Raw genomic sequence first — 14459 nt, forward strand, 5'->3', positions numbered from 1 at the left:
CCCTTTTACTGCCAATTTGGCATGCCCAATCCTATACACCAGCAGCGCTCATTGCTACATCCTCCATGCTCAGTTCTGGCCAGCCCAGACAAGCACGTCCTCTCCTCTGAAGCACATGATGCCATGCCACTGTTTCACACCACAGCCTGTGCTGCCATCATCCCAGCCGACATTTGAGCTGCAAGATGCAGTCTGTGCTGGCACAGTCCGGATTCAATACTAGAACATAGTGCCCATCCTGGAACTGTGCCTTAGCAGGATGATGCCTTTTAATTACCCACTCACCCACAAAAAACACAAGATATGAGAAAAGAGAAGCACTCAAACATGGATATAATTCTTCATTCAGATTTCTGCATATCACCTGTATAACAGCATTCAATTCACTGATTACAAATTATCTTTATTAAAACTATATTGTTGTATGCAATTAAAACAACTGTGGAAGCAAAAGCATTTTTTTCTTTGTAGACACAGTACCTTGTAACCCTTTATATGTTTCCAATACAACTATATGTAATAAAATCATTTACACAGGAATGATTACATATTCTGGAAAGCTTCACATATAAATATGCAGGTACATGAACAGAATTGAAACAATGGAAGAAAAAAAGTTTTGTATTTCTGATGTGGTGTATATTTATTTCAACATTTTGGTCAGCCATCATTTCTATCCAAAGTTGCTGTATGGAAACTGATCAACATTTTACACGGCGATCACAAGTTGTAATATGTTAGCTCTGTATCATGTCTTTATTAATAATAATAATAATAATAATAATAATAATAATAAATAACACAAGTGCAGGTAAATGGTGCCACCACTATCTTACACAGTAGTCAATTATAAAATTTGAAATAAAAAATAAAATAAAACAAATCTGGAGGGCATAATATTATCAATATTCTATATTGTGAAAAAACCACTTGCATCATCCATAGTTTGAACCCGCTGTGAAAACATTCTGACCAGCAGCATTTACAATAAACCAGCTTGTTATTCTTGTTAACTTGATCTGATCGAACTGCAGTTGACCATTTTAAATGTCCAAGAATTCGGAGAAAAAATCGAATCAGACTTATTTTCAATCAAAAATGCATAAACATGCAAAACATATTTATGCACACATTGTCATAATGTGGATTATCTATTTCCCTATCGCTGAAAAGAAGTCTGATGAAAAGAAAGAAAAAATTGAAATAAGATCAAACTTTTTTGCTTTGGCCTTTTCATGCTTTTTTAGTACTAGGCAACCTCTCTGTTCACTTAACCTCTCAAATGACTGGTGCAATAATATACTGCACAATGTATTGCATTAAGTTTGTTACTGACATTACAGTACGCCTTTATATAAATATTTTATTCAACAAGTTGTACCTCTGTATACAACAAAGAAACACAAACTGTACAGTGCAGACAAACTCTTTGCATATATGTATGTAAAGTTAGCAGTACATACTGACAGTTCTTGATACACATAGCCTACCACATGCAGTTCTTTTAAGCCATCCTCTTCCCATGCAACAGGTGAGACAAAAGAGAAATCATGTAGTTGAACTTAAAACAAAACACAGACCCCTCTTCCAATGCTGTGTCTCATTGCTAAAAAAAAAAATACCAAAATTGTTCGAAGACAACTGTTCATTGGTGCAAACATCATGACCGACAAACTTAATAATAATAATAATAATAATAATAATAATAAATTGACAGAAAACAGATGTACATTTACACACCAGTCATATACAAAAATAAATTCATCCTTCGTTTAACCAGTCAACTGGTCAGGGCAAGTATAGCCCAGCATGTAGAGTTCACTTTTGAAAATGATTATTTGTGTCATCAGGACAAAACAGATTTAAAACGTCTTTTGCGTATATCATTGTACTGTATAATAGCCGTAACATAGCTTTTTTTTTTTTTTTACAGACAAATATTTAACTATAATGTGCTTCAAGGTCTCCTAAAGGAAATTAGCTTATAATTCAATATGTTTAGGAAAGTATAAACATTCAAATTAATTTCATAACATACTTGCGATTCAGCAGCATAACGTCAGTCAAAATCATGTCATTCTAATGCCTATGTAATAAAACTATCATGAAACTTGTTAAAGCATGTCAATTCTATACTAAATCTGTTGATTGATTCAGAAAATCATTGATAAATTGTGAAAAACAAGACTTCAGATGATGATTCAGAACTGAAAATGAACTGAAATCAGAAGGTGGTATGAACTAATTGTTTTATAGTAACATGCCAATCTAATTCAGAACCAAACATCAGCTTATGCTACCATAACAGAAGAATATCACAGAAGAATATTCTTTTCAAACATGTGCATATTTTGGTCCTTTAAACAAATGCATGCACATGAGTAGCTACAGAAATCTATTTGATGCACTTAACAATTTATTGAAGTGATTTCAGTGAAGTGAAGTGAGAAGTCTCAATAGCATTGATTATATCCCTCAGATATGAGCGAAAACTCCACCTGATGACTTTTTTAAAAATGTTGGAATGCAAAAAAAAGGAACGATCATCACAGTGAAATCAAACAAACAAAGTAAGATGCATTTAATAGCCTTTGTTTGTCACCGTCATCATTATTACTATCATTACTAGGTTTAAAGTCAAGGACATAAACACTTTGGTAATTTAAAGACCAATCTCTGTAAGCAGAGTGGAGAGAAAGAAAAATATATCTCAAGTTCGTTTGTCCCTTAAATATGCTACTTAGTTTCTACCGGATATGGACGAATGATGAGGCACCTTTAACCCAGCCGTGACTGGGTACATATTTTTGCGCGTTGGGTTACAGGTCTGCACAGGCACGTGAAAGGCCAATGTGAGCTGTTTTGGACTCTGCATGCTGAGCTAGGAAAAACAAAAAAAAAATCATTTTATTACCTCTAGTCGTTAAAAACCTTTTTTAATATAATTATTATTTTATACAGTGAAAACATAAGAATATAAGCTTCCTCTTGCATCACAGCTGCAAGAAAAGAACACGACACTAACCTTGCCCATGCTTTTTGCTGAACAGAATGGGGGAATGCAGCCAGCAGTAATATGGCGTCTACTTAATGATTCGGCCATTTAGGTTTTTTGTTTGTTGACTAGAATAGACGCTTTTGCGTTAAATGGCTGCCACCAGTGCGTCTGGTTCATGCGCACGGCCCACCGTTCAGAGGGGTCAGCTTGTGAGGACTGGGCTTCAGACACAAGGCCTACAAGGCCCAAACATACACCTAGAGCCCACGCTCTAAGATACAAACCACAGACAACAAAAATAGAACTAAGGTTCCTATTTACCGGGAGAGACAACCGTCACTACTGGGGGAACCAAACTGTGATATGTATACACTCCATATACAGAGCTCTGTGCTTGCCAGAGCAAGTTATCTTCACTCTGCGGGCTTCATCGGCACTTCCTTAGCGGAAAGCTCATCAGGAGCACTGTTCCGGCTTAGAGCTCAATTTTTATCAGGAAGTAAGAATTTACTGAGCCTCAGGCTTTGGCTGAGTTTCACCTTATGGGGTGGTATGCATGTAGTTTACCCCAAGTCTTCCTGAATGCTTCCCTGCAATCAGTTCACTTCACCCTTATAGTGTATCAGTATCGGTGTGTGTGTGAGTGTGTGGGGACATGTGGGTTACAAAATCATACATAGCCCCTGCAAAGATTCCTAAAGTATCTGATAGAGAGAGTGAACAGAGATAGAAAGAGAACAAAAGGACAGATAATACTTGTAAAAAATACAGGATGACAATCCATAATTTGTAGTGTATATATGTACAGCATCAGCCCAGAACATCAGTTGGCGTACTGCATTATAGAAAATAGATCTGAATTACACAGACTCCGCTGCACAGGGGGTGGGTAGGGGGAGCTGAAGAGGGAATTATGGGTAACCATCAGCAGGCAAGGTATCACGTGTGTCTGTGAAATTACATCATTCTCATGGATTGTCACAGTTACAGAACAAAATATTTAAAAAGGCATTCCATATCTGGTACAGCATTCCATGGTCAGAGTCTAGCTGGTTATCCATTTGTCTCCCCCCTTCTTCCTTCGCGGGTTTCTCACGCACGCTTCTGCAACGTTCCACTGACGACGAGACGGCTTTGAAAAGAAGGTTGAGGAGGGAGAGCTTTTGCCTGAAACCTGATATCCACAGACAGAGAGAGACAGAGAGAGAGTCTGAGTCTGAGCTGAGAGTAAACTCCCTCTATGCTAGTCAGCGCTGGGTCCGCAGGCCTGGCTATGTGGGCTTGGTGGGCTTGCTGACCGGTTTTCCGCCATTCATCACCACAGGCTCGCTTGTGCTTTTGCTGGGAGGTATCCCGGCCTTCGGGGCAGTTTCCCCAATATCATGCAATGACGGCTCTCTGTACATGGCAACTGCGGGAGACAGTAAAAGACAAGGTTACCAGGTGAGCCCAGGAGAACCATTTTTCTTCACTAAAAAACCGAGAACTTCTAACGTTTGCCCTTCAATTCTGGATATGGAATATATGGCAATATGTTCTAAATATATTGACTTTTTAAAACATATAGTGACAAATATATTTCACAGCAGTGTATTTTTTTTATGATTTGCAACATTGGAAAGAAGAATTAATTATATATCTGTGCATATATTGTGAAGTGCTACAATGTGTTGATAATATCCAGTAGGTTATGTAAAAATATTTAAATATATTCCATTTCTGTAAAGGTATCCCTCACAGAGAAACTGGATTGGTTTTTGGAAGCCAAAACCTAATGGCTTCCATCATTTATATAACAAGCGCCACATGGTAATGACAAGCTGGAAAACATCACCCAGATGTGTTTAAACTGAAATTACAAAAAGTTATTGTATGATACTGCTGACTGGAGGGTTAAGGAATTGAAGGACTATACTATGAAAACAATTTAGGGCTATGCTACAGAAAGTACTGAACTACAATGACTTCTGCCAAGAAGATATGCTTGAGTTATCAGTAGCCATTTCAGAACTTGGCAGGTGATAATCGCTACATAGCACAAAAAGGTAGATAATTAACTGTTCTTCCTTCTGGGTGCCTGGGCTTGTTTGGTGTGACTGTCAGACTCACTGTTCTGACAGTAAAATATGGAGAGAATAAAACTGTAACTGATATTCTCCAATAATAGCTGTTTTTGTGGTACTTCATGATATGGGTCACATTCTATATTATTGTGTTATAAGATATTATATATGAGCATGTAATCATTCACTTATAATGTGTGATATAAGCTCTTTATGTGTTATGATGTGTAAAATTGAGTAATGTACCAAATTAAAAACCAGATGAAAAAAGCATATGCCGTAGGACTGAGCATGCTTCAATAAAACCCTTCATTGGCAGTGTTAAAATAATGAATCCCTATAGTAATAATTTCATGCTCAAGCTGGATTTATGGTTATTTTATTAAGGCCATATAAAGGCAAATGTAATTCTAATTGTGAGAAATATTTCAAAATTCTTCTTGGTTATAGTAAATCAGCAAAAGCAGTCATGTTTAGGTTAGGATAGGAAAGTTAACAGGTGATTAACAGTTCATTTTGTAATATAGGTATATAATAATTTAATATAATGAACACAAACCAGGCATACCAATGTCTGTGCATGTTCTATAGGCCATCAACATTTCACGGCCAAATAGAAACATGCGTCTTCTCTCTCCTGCACAACAAAACCGATAAATTGTGGTTCCACATATCATTACAAATGACATGTCAAGGAGAAGATAACCATAATTTGCAGCATGACAGGTTATATTTCATGGCGCGGTCATAAATAAGCTGTTCGCATTCTTACCCGTCTGCCCATGGACAGCGCATGTAAAGGTGACCTGTGAAATCTCGGCAGTCATAACAGATATCTTTGGCTCTCACGCAGAAGTGGACTTCATGTGCTTCCTCAAAATAACATGAGTTGATTGAGCGTGTGCATGAGAGTGTATGCACATGCTTCATTTGCACAAAGATGGCAAAGACGAGTGTGCTCATTAAACCCAAATGTTGAGCGAGTAATTTTATTTGATGGCAGATTTGATCACTTATTTTTTCATGACAGGCCTAAATTAATAATACTATTTTTTTCATTAAATGCAGTTAGGTGGTGAGGCTTTCATGTAATATGACTGTGAATCCAGAGGCAATCACACATCAACTTGCTATTCATTTTATTCAGTTGGCCTTTTCTGGAAAAGTTTGAACTTAAAAACTGTTCAATAGGGCCTCTTTGACCCATAGTTCCATAGAACCAATATTCAGATTGAGCAAATGCCCTAACCTTATAGTAAACAAGAATAATTTAAAATGATAAGCCAGGTTTGATGTCACCTTACTGCTAGAAAACAGAGCGGGGCTCCTCCATGCTGTACAGTAGAGTAGAACGTATGAGGTGTAGTGTAACAATGTTGATGGTCATTCCCACAGGGGTCACAGAAGTTTAAAATTATCCACCAATTATCCACCAGGAAGTACTTTACCTTCTAATGGCTTGGGCAGGAAGTGAGCAGCTGGTTTTGTTTTCTTCACTCGATTTCCCTTCATGGGTTGACCCTCCTTATTAAGACCTAGGAACCAAGCTCTACCTGACTCCTGCTGTCTGTACAACATGGACGAGTAGATCACATAGTAGTTTTCAAATACCGACTCTTTAAATTTGCATTCTGCCGTAAAGAGTTCCTGCAAGACAAAAAAAAGATGTGAAAGGTCAAGTTCCATGCCAGTCTAATCACTGCATCCTTGTGAAATCAGAAAATAATTAACCTCAAAATTCATCAAATGTAGTCTAAGCCAAACACACTGAGCACATTAATTGTCTGAAAATAGTTGGTATACCAAGAGACTCTAATCTACACCTTCTCAATGTAATAATTTTTATCAAATAAAGAAGTCATTTAAATCATCCCATTTTGGTTAATGATGCACAACTGCAGGTGGTGGATATGGATTGCGGTGAAACTGTCCAGCTTGACTATGTCCTGTCATTGACCATGATAGGATATGATGGCCTTATTGGATAAAATGCAATGTTTACTCACAGCAATATTGCCCTGACCCTAATCTTGACTCAAATATGTCAGCATAACAGCTTAGGTTACATATAGTGTGAAGTTTGAAGAAAAAAAAAAAACACTGAAAGATTACTCTCACATGAGCTGCATCCTGTATACAACATGACTTCTCATAGCCTAATTCCCACAAAGAAAAATGAAATAGTTGACACAAAGCTCATGGCAGATGAGGCTACTTGCTAACATATAATAACCCATGACAGTCTAATCCTCTGTTAAGCACATTCTTTTGAATGTCCAAGTTTAGGATGATTTTTCAAGAGGGGAAAGAGACAGTTACACTGCCTAGAAAATGTGGTTACACACAACAGATGCAATTCTATGTCTTAGCCAAAACATGCATTCAAAAATACTAGAGTAAAGATCTCTCTCTCATATTTTTTTTTGATTTGGTTCTGTACTCCACAATTTTACTTTGCAATCAAAAAATGACCATGTGGTTAAAACGCAGGTTCTCAGCTTTTAAGGAAATTTTAATACATTGCATTTGAGACAAATGGCTTCACAAGTGTTTCTGATTAGTCAGGTGTGTTCAATTGCTGCTTTAGTGCAAGTAAAAGCGGCATCTAGCCTTAGTTCTAGGCTTTTGGTTGCCTTTGGGGTCTGTCATTAGTGGCTATCAGCATGTGCCAATGAAAGTCAAAGAAGCCATTAAGAGTCCAAAAAAAAAAACAGTCATAGGCCAAACCTTAGGCTTACCAAAATCAACTGTTTGGAAAATTGTTAAGAAGAAAGAGAATACTGGTGAGCTCAGTAAGTGAAAAGGGCCTGGTAGGCTAAGAAAGAACTCAATAGTAGCAGTAGTCCCACCGAATAGTAGGTGTAAATATGATTTTACTCAAAGGGTTGTTGGAGAAGAATGCAGAGAGAATTGGGAGAGCATTTGGACCATCAACCCAGCCTTCAGCCAGAAACTGGACAGAGTATAATGACCTCATCAAAAACTTGAGAGTATAATATAAGCATTGTTTCAGAACATAATTATATCTTTATCGATTTTTATATTTCTCTTTAGCAATTTAGTTTAGTTTCTTTATTCCAATAAGTGGTCTTTACTCAAAATAAAGGTCTTGGTAGTAGCACCTAAATTATTATAAATGTTAATGTTCATTTGTTGGTTGGTGCCATGATACTGGAGGCCATCCTTGATAAACCTCTGAGGTCCAAAGGACAGAAGGGTGGAGCCACTGCTATACCACTGTATATGCAACATGCAGCTGATATCAACATATTTCCAGACTGATATTCAATTTTTTTTCTCTCTCTCTCTTTCCTTATGTCAATTTCTGATTAATGAAATATTTTAATCTGATGAAGTTCATTAATACATCCAAATGTAAATCTGTTGTTGTTTTTTTAACCACATCTTTTCTCATCCCAATAAATAAATAAATAAATAAATACATAAATGAGAGGTTCATAAATGAAATTGCTTTGCGTCCCTCTTTTCTGTGGCACAGATAAAATTATTTCCTTATGTTCTCCTATGACTGGCATTTATAGCTAGCATTTTATGATGAAAAACAGCACAATTAGATAGTGGTTCAAGGGTAATCATTTGATCATCATTCTAATATCCTGCTGTAGGGCATATTTTGTGCCCATACATTTTATTTTACAAAAAGGAAACCATCCACCCCTACCTCAATAGCCTTACAAGGAGTTTCATTGCCAAAGCAAGATTGTAGTAGGAAAGTATGCTGTTATGGAACACTGTAATGGAGCTGCATTGTATCGATGCTTCTCAATAAAGTTTATAATCTTGCTTAATTAAAGAATTTGTGTTCCATTATAATAATTACATATACTAATGTGTTGAAAATAACTGCAACAGTGTAATACATTTCATGAATGCTGCACTAATACATACAGATCAATGCCTCTTGGACATAGTGTAAGTTTTGGAGGTCACATTCTCCATTTACATCACCAGAATGAATGGGGGTCAGTTCTTCAAAAAAAGAGCCAAACTGTTCCAGACTGATTAAGACAAAATGGTTCTTCATGGCAGTCTGAATTTCAGAGCACATGAGCGGAGAGATAAGAAATGTTGCTCCTTGCTCATGCTTCCACTCCTCTCCCCAACTCCATGTCCTGTTCTTAACTCCAAAATCACTCACCGGTCACAGAGAAAAAGCCTGAAATTTGATCCATTTGTTTAAAGCATCATTATCCCAGGCATGACTAATCACGGACATATTCTCTATAAGCTATTGAAGAGCAATAAAAAAAAACAATTTGTACAATTCTGACATTAATAAACACAAGTCAAAACTCACTATTAGTCCACACGTGATTTGAAAATTAAACCAGGCAAAAAAAAGTAATTGCATAACAGTAGCACTTTTGAGGAACATGATTTCATTATAGGCTCGTAAGCACAAATAGCTTTTATTAATGCAATGCTTGTTTGTTAAATTTATGTGATTCAAACAAAAAAGGAAACACAAGCAGCCTGGAATATAGGAATGAGTCACCATAAATGTGACACTTGATAAATGTATCGTGGTCAATAACTTAACATACAATGTGGTTACCATAGCCATTAAATGTTTGTACATGTGCAGTTCAGCCCTTTACCATCTGCCAAAGGAATGGAGCAATGCAATAAAAAGCAAAGTAAAAACATGTTCCGGAAGTAATTTTTGGCTTTATTTTTGTTTACAATAAATCAAATAATACATAATTTAAAAAAGTTATCGATCCTTGAAAAGTTTGGATTGCTCAAAGTGGTTAATGGGAAAGAAACAGCCACCTGGTAACAGGTAATCTAATAAGCACACCAGATTGGTCTGTATTGTGGGCTATTTGTTTGGTAAAAGCTGACCTGTGTTAAGAAACAAACAAAAGCAGCTTTCCTAATTGATTTTGAAGTTACCATAACACACTTTTCATGAATAAAGCCCCATGCTTCACAAACTGAGGATGTGGCTGGTCTCACAATACCATTGGAAATGTGTTGACTTAATTAACATTAGTATGTGCAGAAAAATACCTGCATACACACATCAAAAGGTGTTTTCATTTACTGTTACCATTATTCCAGACCTCTGTTACAATTATACAGACTATGTAACATTGCACTGTGTGTACTTTGAATTTAATTGTATCGGCCTCAATTAAGTTTTGAAACAGCTAATGACTACTGACGTGTCAAAACTGTTTCAAATGGAATTTCAGAATGCCTGGCTAAATCCAAAAACTGTTTCATTTATTGTGACTCTCCTCTATATGGACATTGCATGTTTTTTTAACAGAAATGAGCCATTCTACTGAATTTGTTACTTAATGGGTGTAGGCTACTTCTTCATTTTTACTGAAAAATGGAAAAAAAAATGGGAAACACCCATAAACCCATGATGGAAAACAAGTGCATTTGTTACAATATATAGCTTTGCCATAGCTAATCAATAAAACTATTAGGCTACAATTCCAATGTTAACAAGATTTACTAGAGAGTTTTTTACTTTGAGGAATACAAGTTTTGATGAGATTTGAGGCTGCATATATGTGGAATTATTAGCTACATTCTCTCTCTACATTCCCTTCTTTTGAATATACTTTTATGGTGCACCTATTTCTAGGTCTCTTCACAGAAATATGTAACACACTGCTTAGCCAATGTAACTAATTATTGCTATGGGGGGTTGGGGAAATGGGGAAGCAGCATAGGCCCACTGGGCCAGGTTTCTATCTGCTCACTCTCAATCCTTGCGAGTGAGCGATATTGGAGCAACATTGAAGCAAGGGAAAAGACCGATGATCCATCCTTTGAAACCTCGTTCTGCACTCCAGTCAAATTACATCCGCTCCACTCCTCAGGGTGAGGCCATACATCCTCCGGCTAGATCATCTGGCATTGCTCTCGCCTCCCACAATTGGTCGCTTGTCGCCATAATAAGATTTTAAATGGGGGACAATTTACACATCGGATCTTTAATTTGGTTATCACGCCGTGTTCCCCGTCCTTCCGGTCGTTTTGCCAGCTTGCCTCGCGTCGCCAGCTATCCCAACATGCCTTGTTGATGGGAAGAATTGACTCTCATTGAAAACGAATAAAGATTACAAATAGGCTTCTAGTCAGAGGACGTCTGGCTTCACCCTCACTCCACTCCTGCTCCAGACCACTCACATGCACAGGTTTCTATTAGGTAATTAATTACAGGACTACATAGTCAGGTGAGACAAATCACTGGTTGGCTGGTTCCAGTAATTAGTTGGATTTTGTGCAGGACACTCAGCTTGCCTAGGCATTCCAATAGCTCTGGGTAATTTCCGTGATGGACAATCTGACACAAAGCCAGTTATTAAAACTAATTACATCGTATAATACAAATGCAAATGATGCACACTTTGCATGCAAAAACTCAACCCACAAGCCCTTCAAAGACACGATTACAATATATGCCTACTGCTGAATGTGGTGAGTATACTATATATACAGTGATGTTTAACTGTTATTTAATTTTTAAATAACTGAATAATTTAAAAAAGATGAGAATGTTTAATGAGAATGTGCACAATGCATAGCACAGGATTTCAGATATGTTCATTACTTTATAGATCAAACTTGAACAAACACGTCAACATGTCAATTAAGACACATTTTGTCACAGATTGTTTCAATTCCAAAACCATGAATATTCTCAGAGTGAAAGTGCAAAGGAGGAAGAGTGCATGTGTCCGCAATCTTAAATACTTTCTAGAAAATGGGCACAATTTTGTGATTCAAATAAAACATGATTTTATTTTTTATTAATAGCCTTATTTTTTTTAATAGCCTATAATCCTTGAGGAGGACTAACTACATCTAATGGTACCGAGTACTACGAAAATATAATGTGCTTATATTCAGTTAGTAACATCAACATTGAAGCACAGAAAATATTTTTATTTATTTTTTACTTATATTTTATTTTTAAATTGTAATTACAAAATACCATTATTGATGGTGTGGAGATACCTACACAAGCTCATTCACCGTATGCCACCAGTCAAACTGAACACTACAATGACAAGCCTATTGATATCTTTATGTTTATTACCAGCACATTTATTTTTATATTTTATAACAAATGCAGGGACAACAAACTGCAACTTGTTCAACAGGTAGCTGCAAGACAGAAAGCTGTTACTACATTGAATTCACCCTGTCTCGTAAGTCAGACAGTGATGTGTCTCTGTTTAGTGGTTATTTTCCCCCCTTTACATTTACGCTTGCTTTGCAGACTTCATGAAGGTAGAACCGTCTCTCCTCTGCTGCTATCTGTCACTTGCTGATGTTCTTCTTGTCATATCATGTTCCAGTCTGCATCTTTTAACCTCCTATTACACCTCTTCCTGGGTTGCCAAGCATATAGAGGGCCCTGGAATGGATTTGTATGCATTTTTTTGTTTCACTTACACGCCCACAATGACATATTGCATCTCTATAGTTTTTCTAATTTTTCTATCATAGTCTGTGTATTATATGCATAACACAGATAAGGCTGTATTTCCCTTAAAGCAAATGTGCCCTACAGTGTAATAAATCATCAACAAATATTGTGAAGAAATAGTATACATGTTCATATGCATCATAGATTGGTAGTGTCTAAAATAAACACATGACATAATACTGTACAATTTACATGGACATTTAAAATTTTCAGTAAATGTAGCCGAATTTATAAAACTGTCGCATCCCAACCACAATGATAGCTTTTAACATTTTTATTTTATATTATTAATTTTTTTAATCAGATGGGCCATAATAGCATGGATGAATACTTGTGTTTTAAGGGTTTTCCGTGTGTTTCTACTCGTAGCTGAGCGTCCGGTACTTCAGTTGAGATTTGAATAGAGATGGAGAGAATGAGACAGAGAGCAGAGGGACAGCAGTCAGAGAGCCTGCGGTCACTGTGTCGGTTCTCTCCCCCTCTCCACCGCACTTCAGCAGCGCTACCTCTCCATTCAGCTCGGCTCCTCTCGTGAGCGTGCAGCCATGGCTGACCTTGGCTGTTGACTGAGAGCTGCACCACGTTTTGGAGAGAGATAATGAGCCCGTCTCCCTCGTCTATGCTGAGCAGATCAGCTCTCAGCTTCACCACACTTCACATGTAGGGTGGGGAGGAGCATTGTAGCATGGGGGGGGGGGGGGGGGGGTTGGTAGGCATGAGTGCACACATGCTTTAGAACAGAAACCCTACCTATGACAGACATAAATTCATGTAAGTGAGAGACACACGGGACAGGTGTAAATTGAAATTCAGTGCAATCTGTCACCACCAAGCAAAATGAACGTTTTAATTTATCTGTCTGACGCCCATTAACCCATTAAAAAAGACAAGCTAAGCCATTGGCCAAGTGGGTGGAGGGGGGCGGGAAGTAAATTTTTTAATTATTTTGTGTATCATTTATAAGAATAGTATACGAGACCGCATATCTTTCTTGGAAATACTGGGAAAAATAGGAAAATCACCACACCACCTTTAACTGTCCTGATATCAGAGTTGAACAGCTCAGGGAGAGGTTTCCTACTCAAGCTGAATCGGTCAGCACATGATGGAACAAAATGGTGGCTAATTTAGTCCCTCTTTGCCCTCCTCCAGTCTATCACAGGAGCCATTTCACAGTGGGCAACCATGTTTCTTCAACCAGTGCTAATGATGGAAGAGCTTGAGTGAGACATGGCCAGAAATTATTTCAGTTAGAACTATAAGATTCCCTAACCCTGGTTCTGGAGAGCCACAGGGTCTGTGGGCTTTCTTTGTTACTCAGCATTTATTTGATCATTTAAATCAATGGTTACACAGTAATTACACTTCACCTAGTTTCTTGGATCTGAACTGGTTGTAGATTTTAAAGGTTAAAACAGAACCAGAGACCTGTGGCTCCCCAGGGCCAGCATTAGTCATCCCTAATTAAAGCTAAAAAGCCTTTAAAAGAGAGAAGACCATCAACAAGAACCAGCCAGTGACCTTTCACCAATGTTCAGTCAGGGCAACATCCAGAGATTTGAATATGTGAATAATAAGATGAATCATAATAGACTTGAGACTATATGTAATCTTAGATATAAAAATTGTTCCATTGAGCTACATCATTCTATGTATTGGGAACTGTCCTACCATCTTCAATCCCTTCTCCAAGTACTATGGTAAACTCATCAACAATCTGAAGACAAGGGGCTAACTACTTATGAAGAAAACCAATTATACCAAATGACCTCAGTTTTAGACCCATGCTTCCAACTAGCTTGGCGTACTACCACTGATAAGCTACATTCACTACTGGCCTTCATAATCTTGCTGCCCAGTTCACACATGAGAATGAAAAACAGAGTGAATCACCTCCAAAGAAGAATGGATTAGATTGTAT

General features: G+C 37.3%; 1 protein-coding gene across 2 annotated transcripts in view; it reads right to left on the reverse strand.

Annotated features, from left to right (window-relative positions):
* Positions 1–328: 328 nt before the first annotated feature.
* The window catches only part of LOC118223573 (fibroblast growth factor 14-like), a 141422-nt gene continuing 127291 nt past the window's right edge, over positions 329–14459 (reverse strand). The window contains exons 4-5 of one of the 2 annotated variants that reach the window (XM_035410277.1): positions 6510–6708; positions 329–4409 (exon numbers count right to left, since the gene is read on the reverse strand). In XM_035410277.1, coding sequence (XP_035266168.1) covers positions 4270–4409; positions 6510–6708 — 339 coding nt within the window. In that variant the 3' untranslated portion in view covers positions 329–4269. The remainder of the gene's footprint in view (positions 4410–6509; positions 6709–14459) is intronic. The other variant, XM_035410278.1, reaches the window with a different exon arrangement.

The sequence above is a fragment of the Anguilla anguilla genome, chromosome 3 (assembly GCF_013347855.1).
Source record: "Anguilla anguilla isolate fAngAng1 chromosome 3, fAngAng1.pri, whole genome shotgun sequence".
NCBI lineage: Eukaryota > Metazoa > Chordata > Actinopteri > Anguilliformes > Anguillidae > Anguilla > Anguilla anguilla.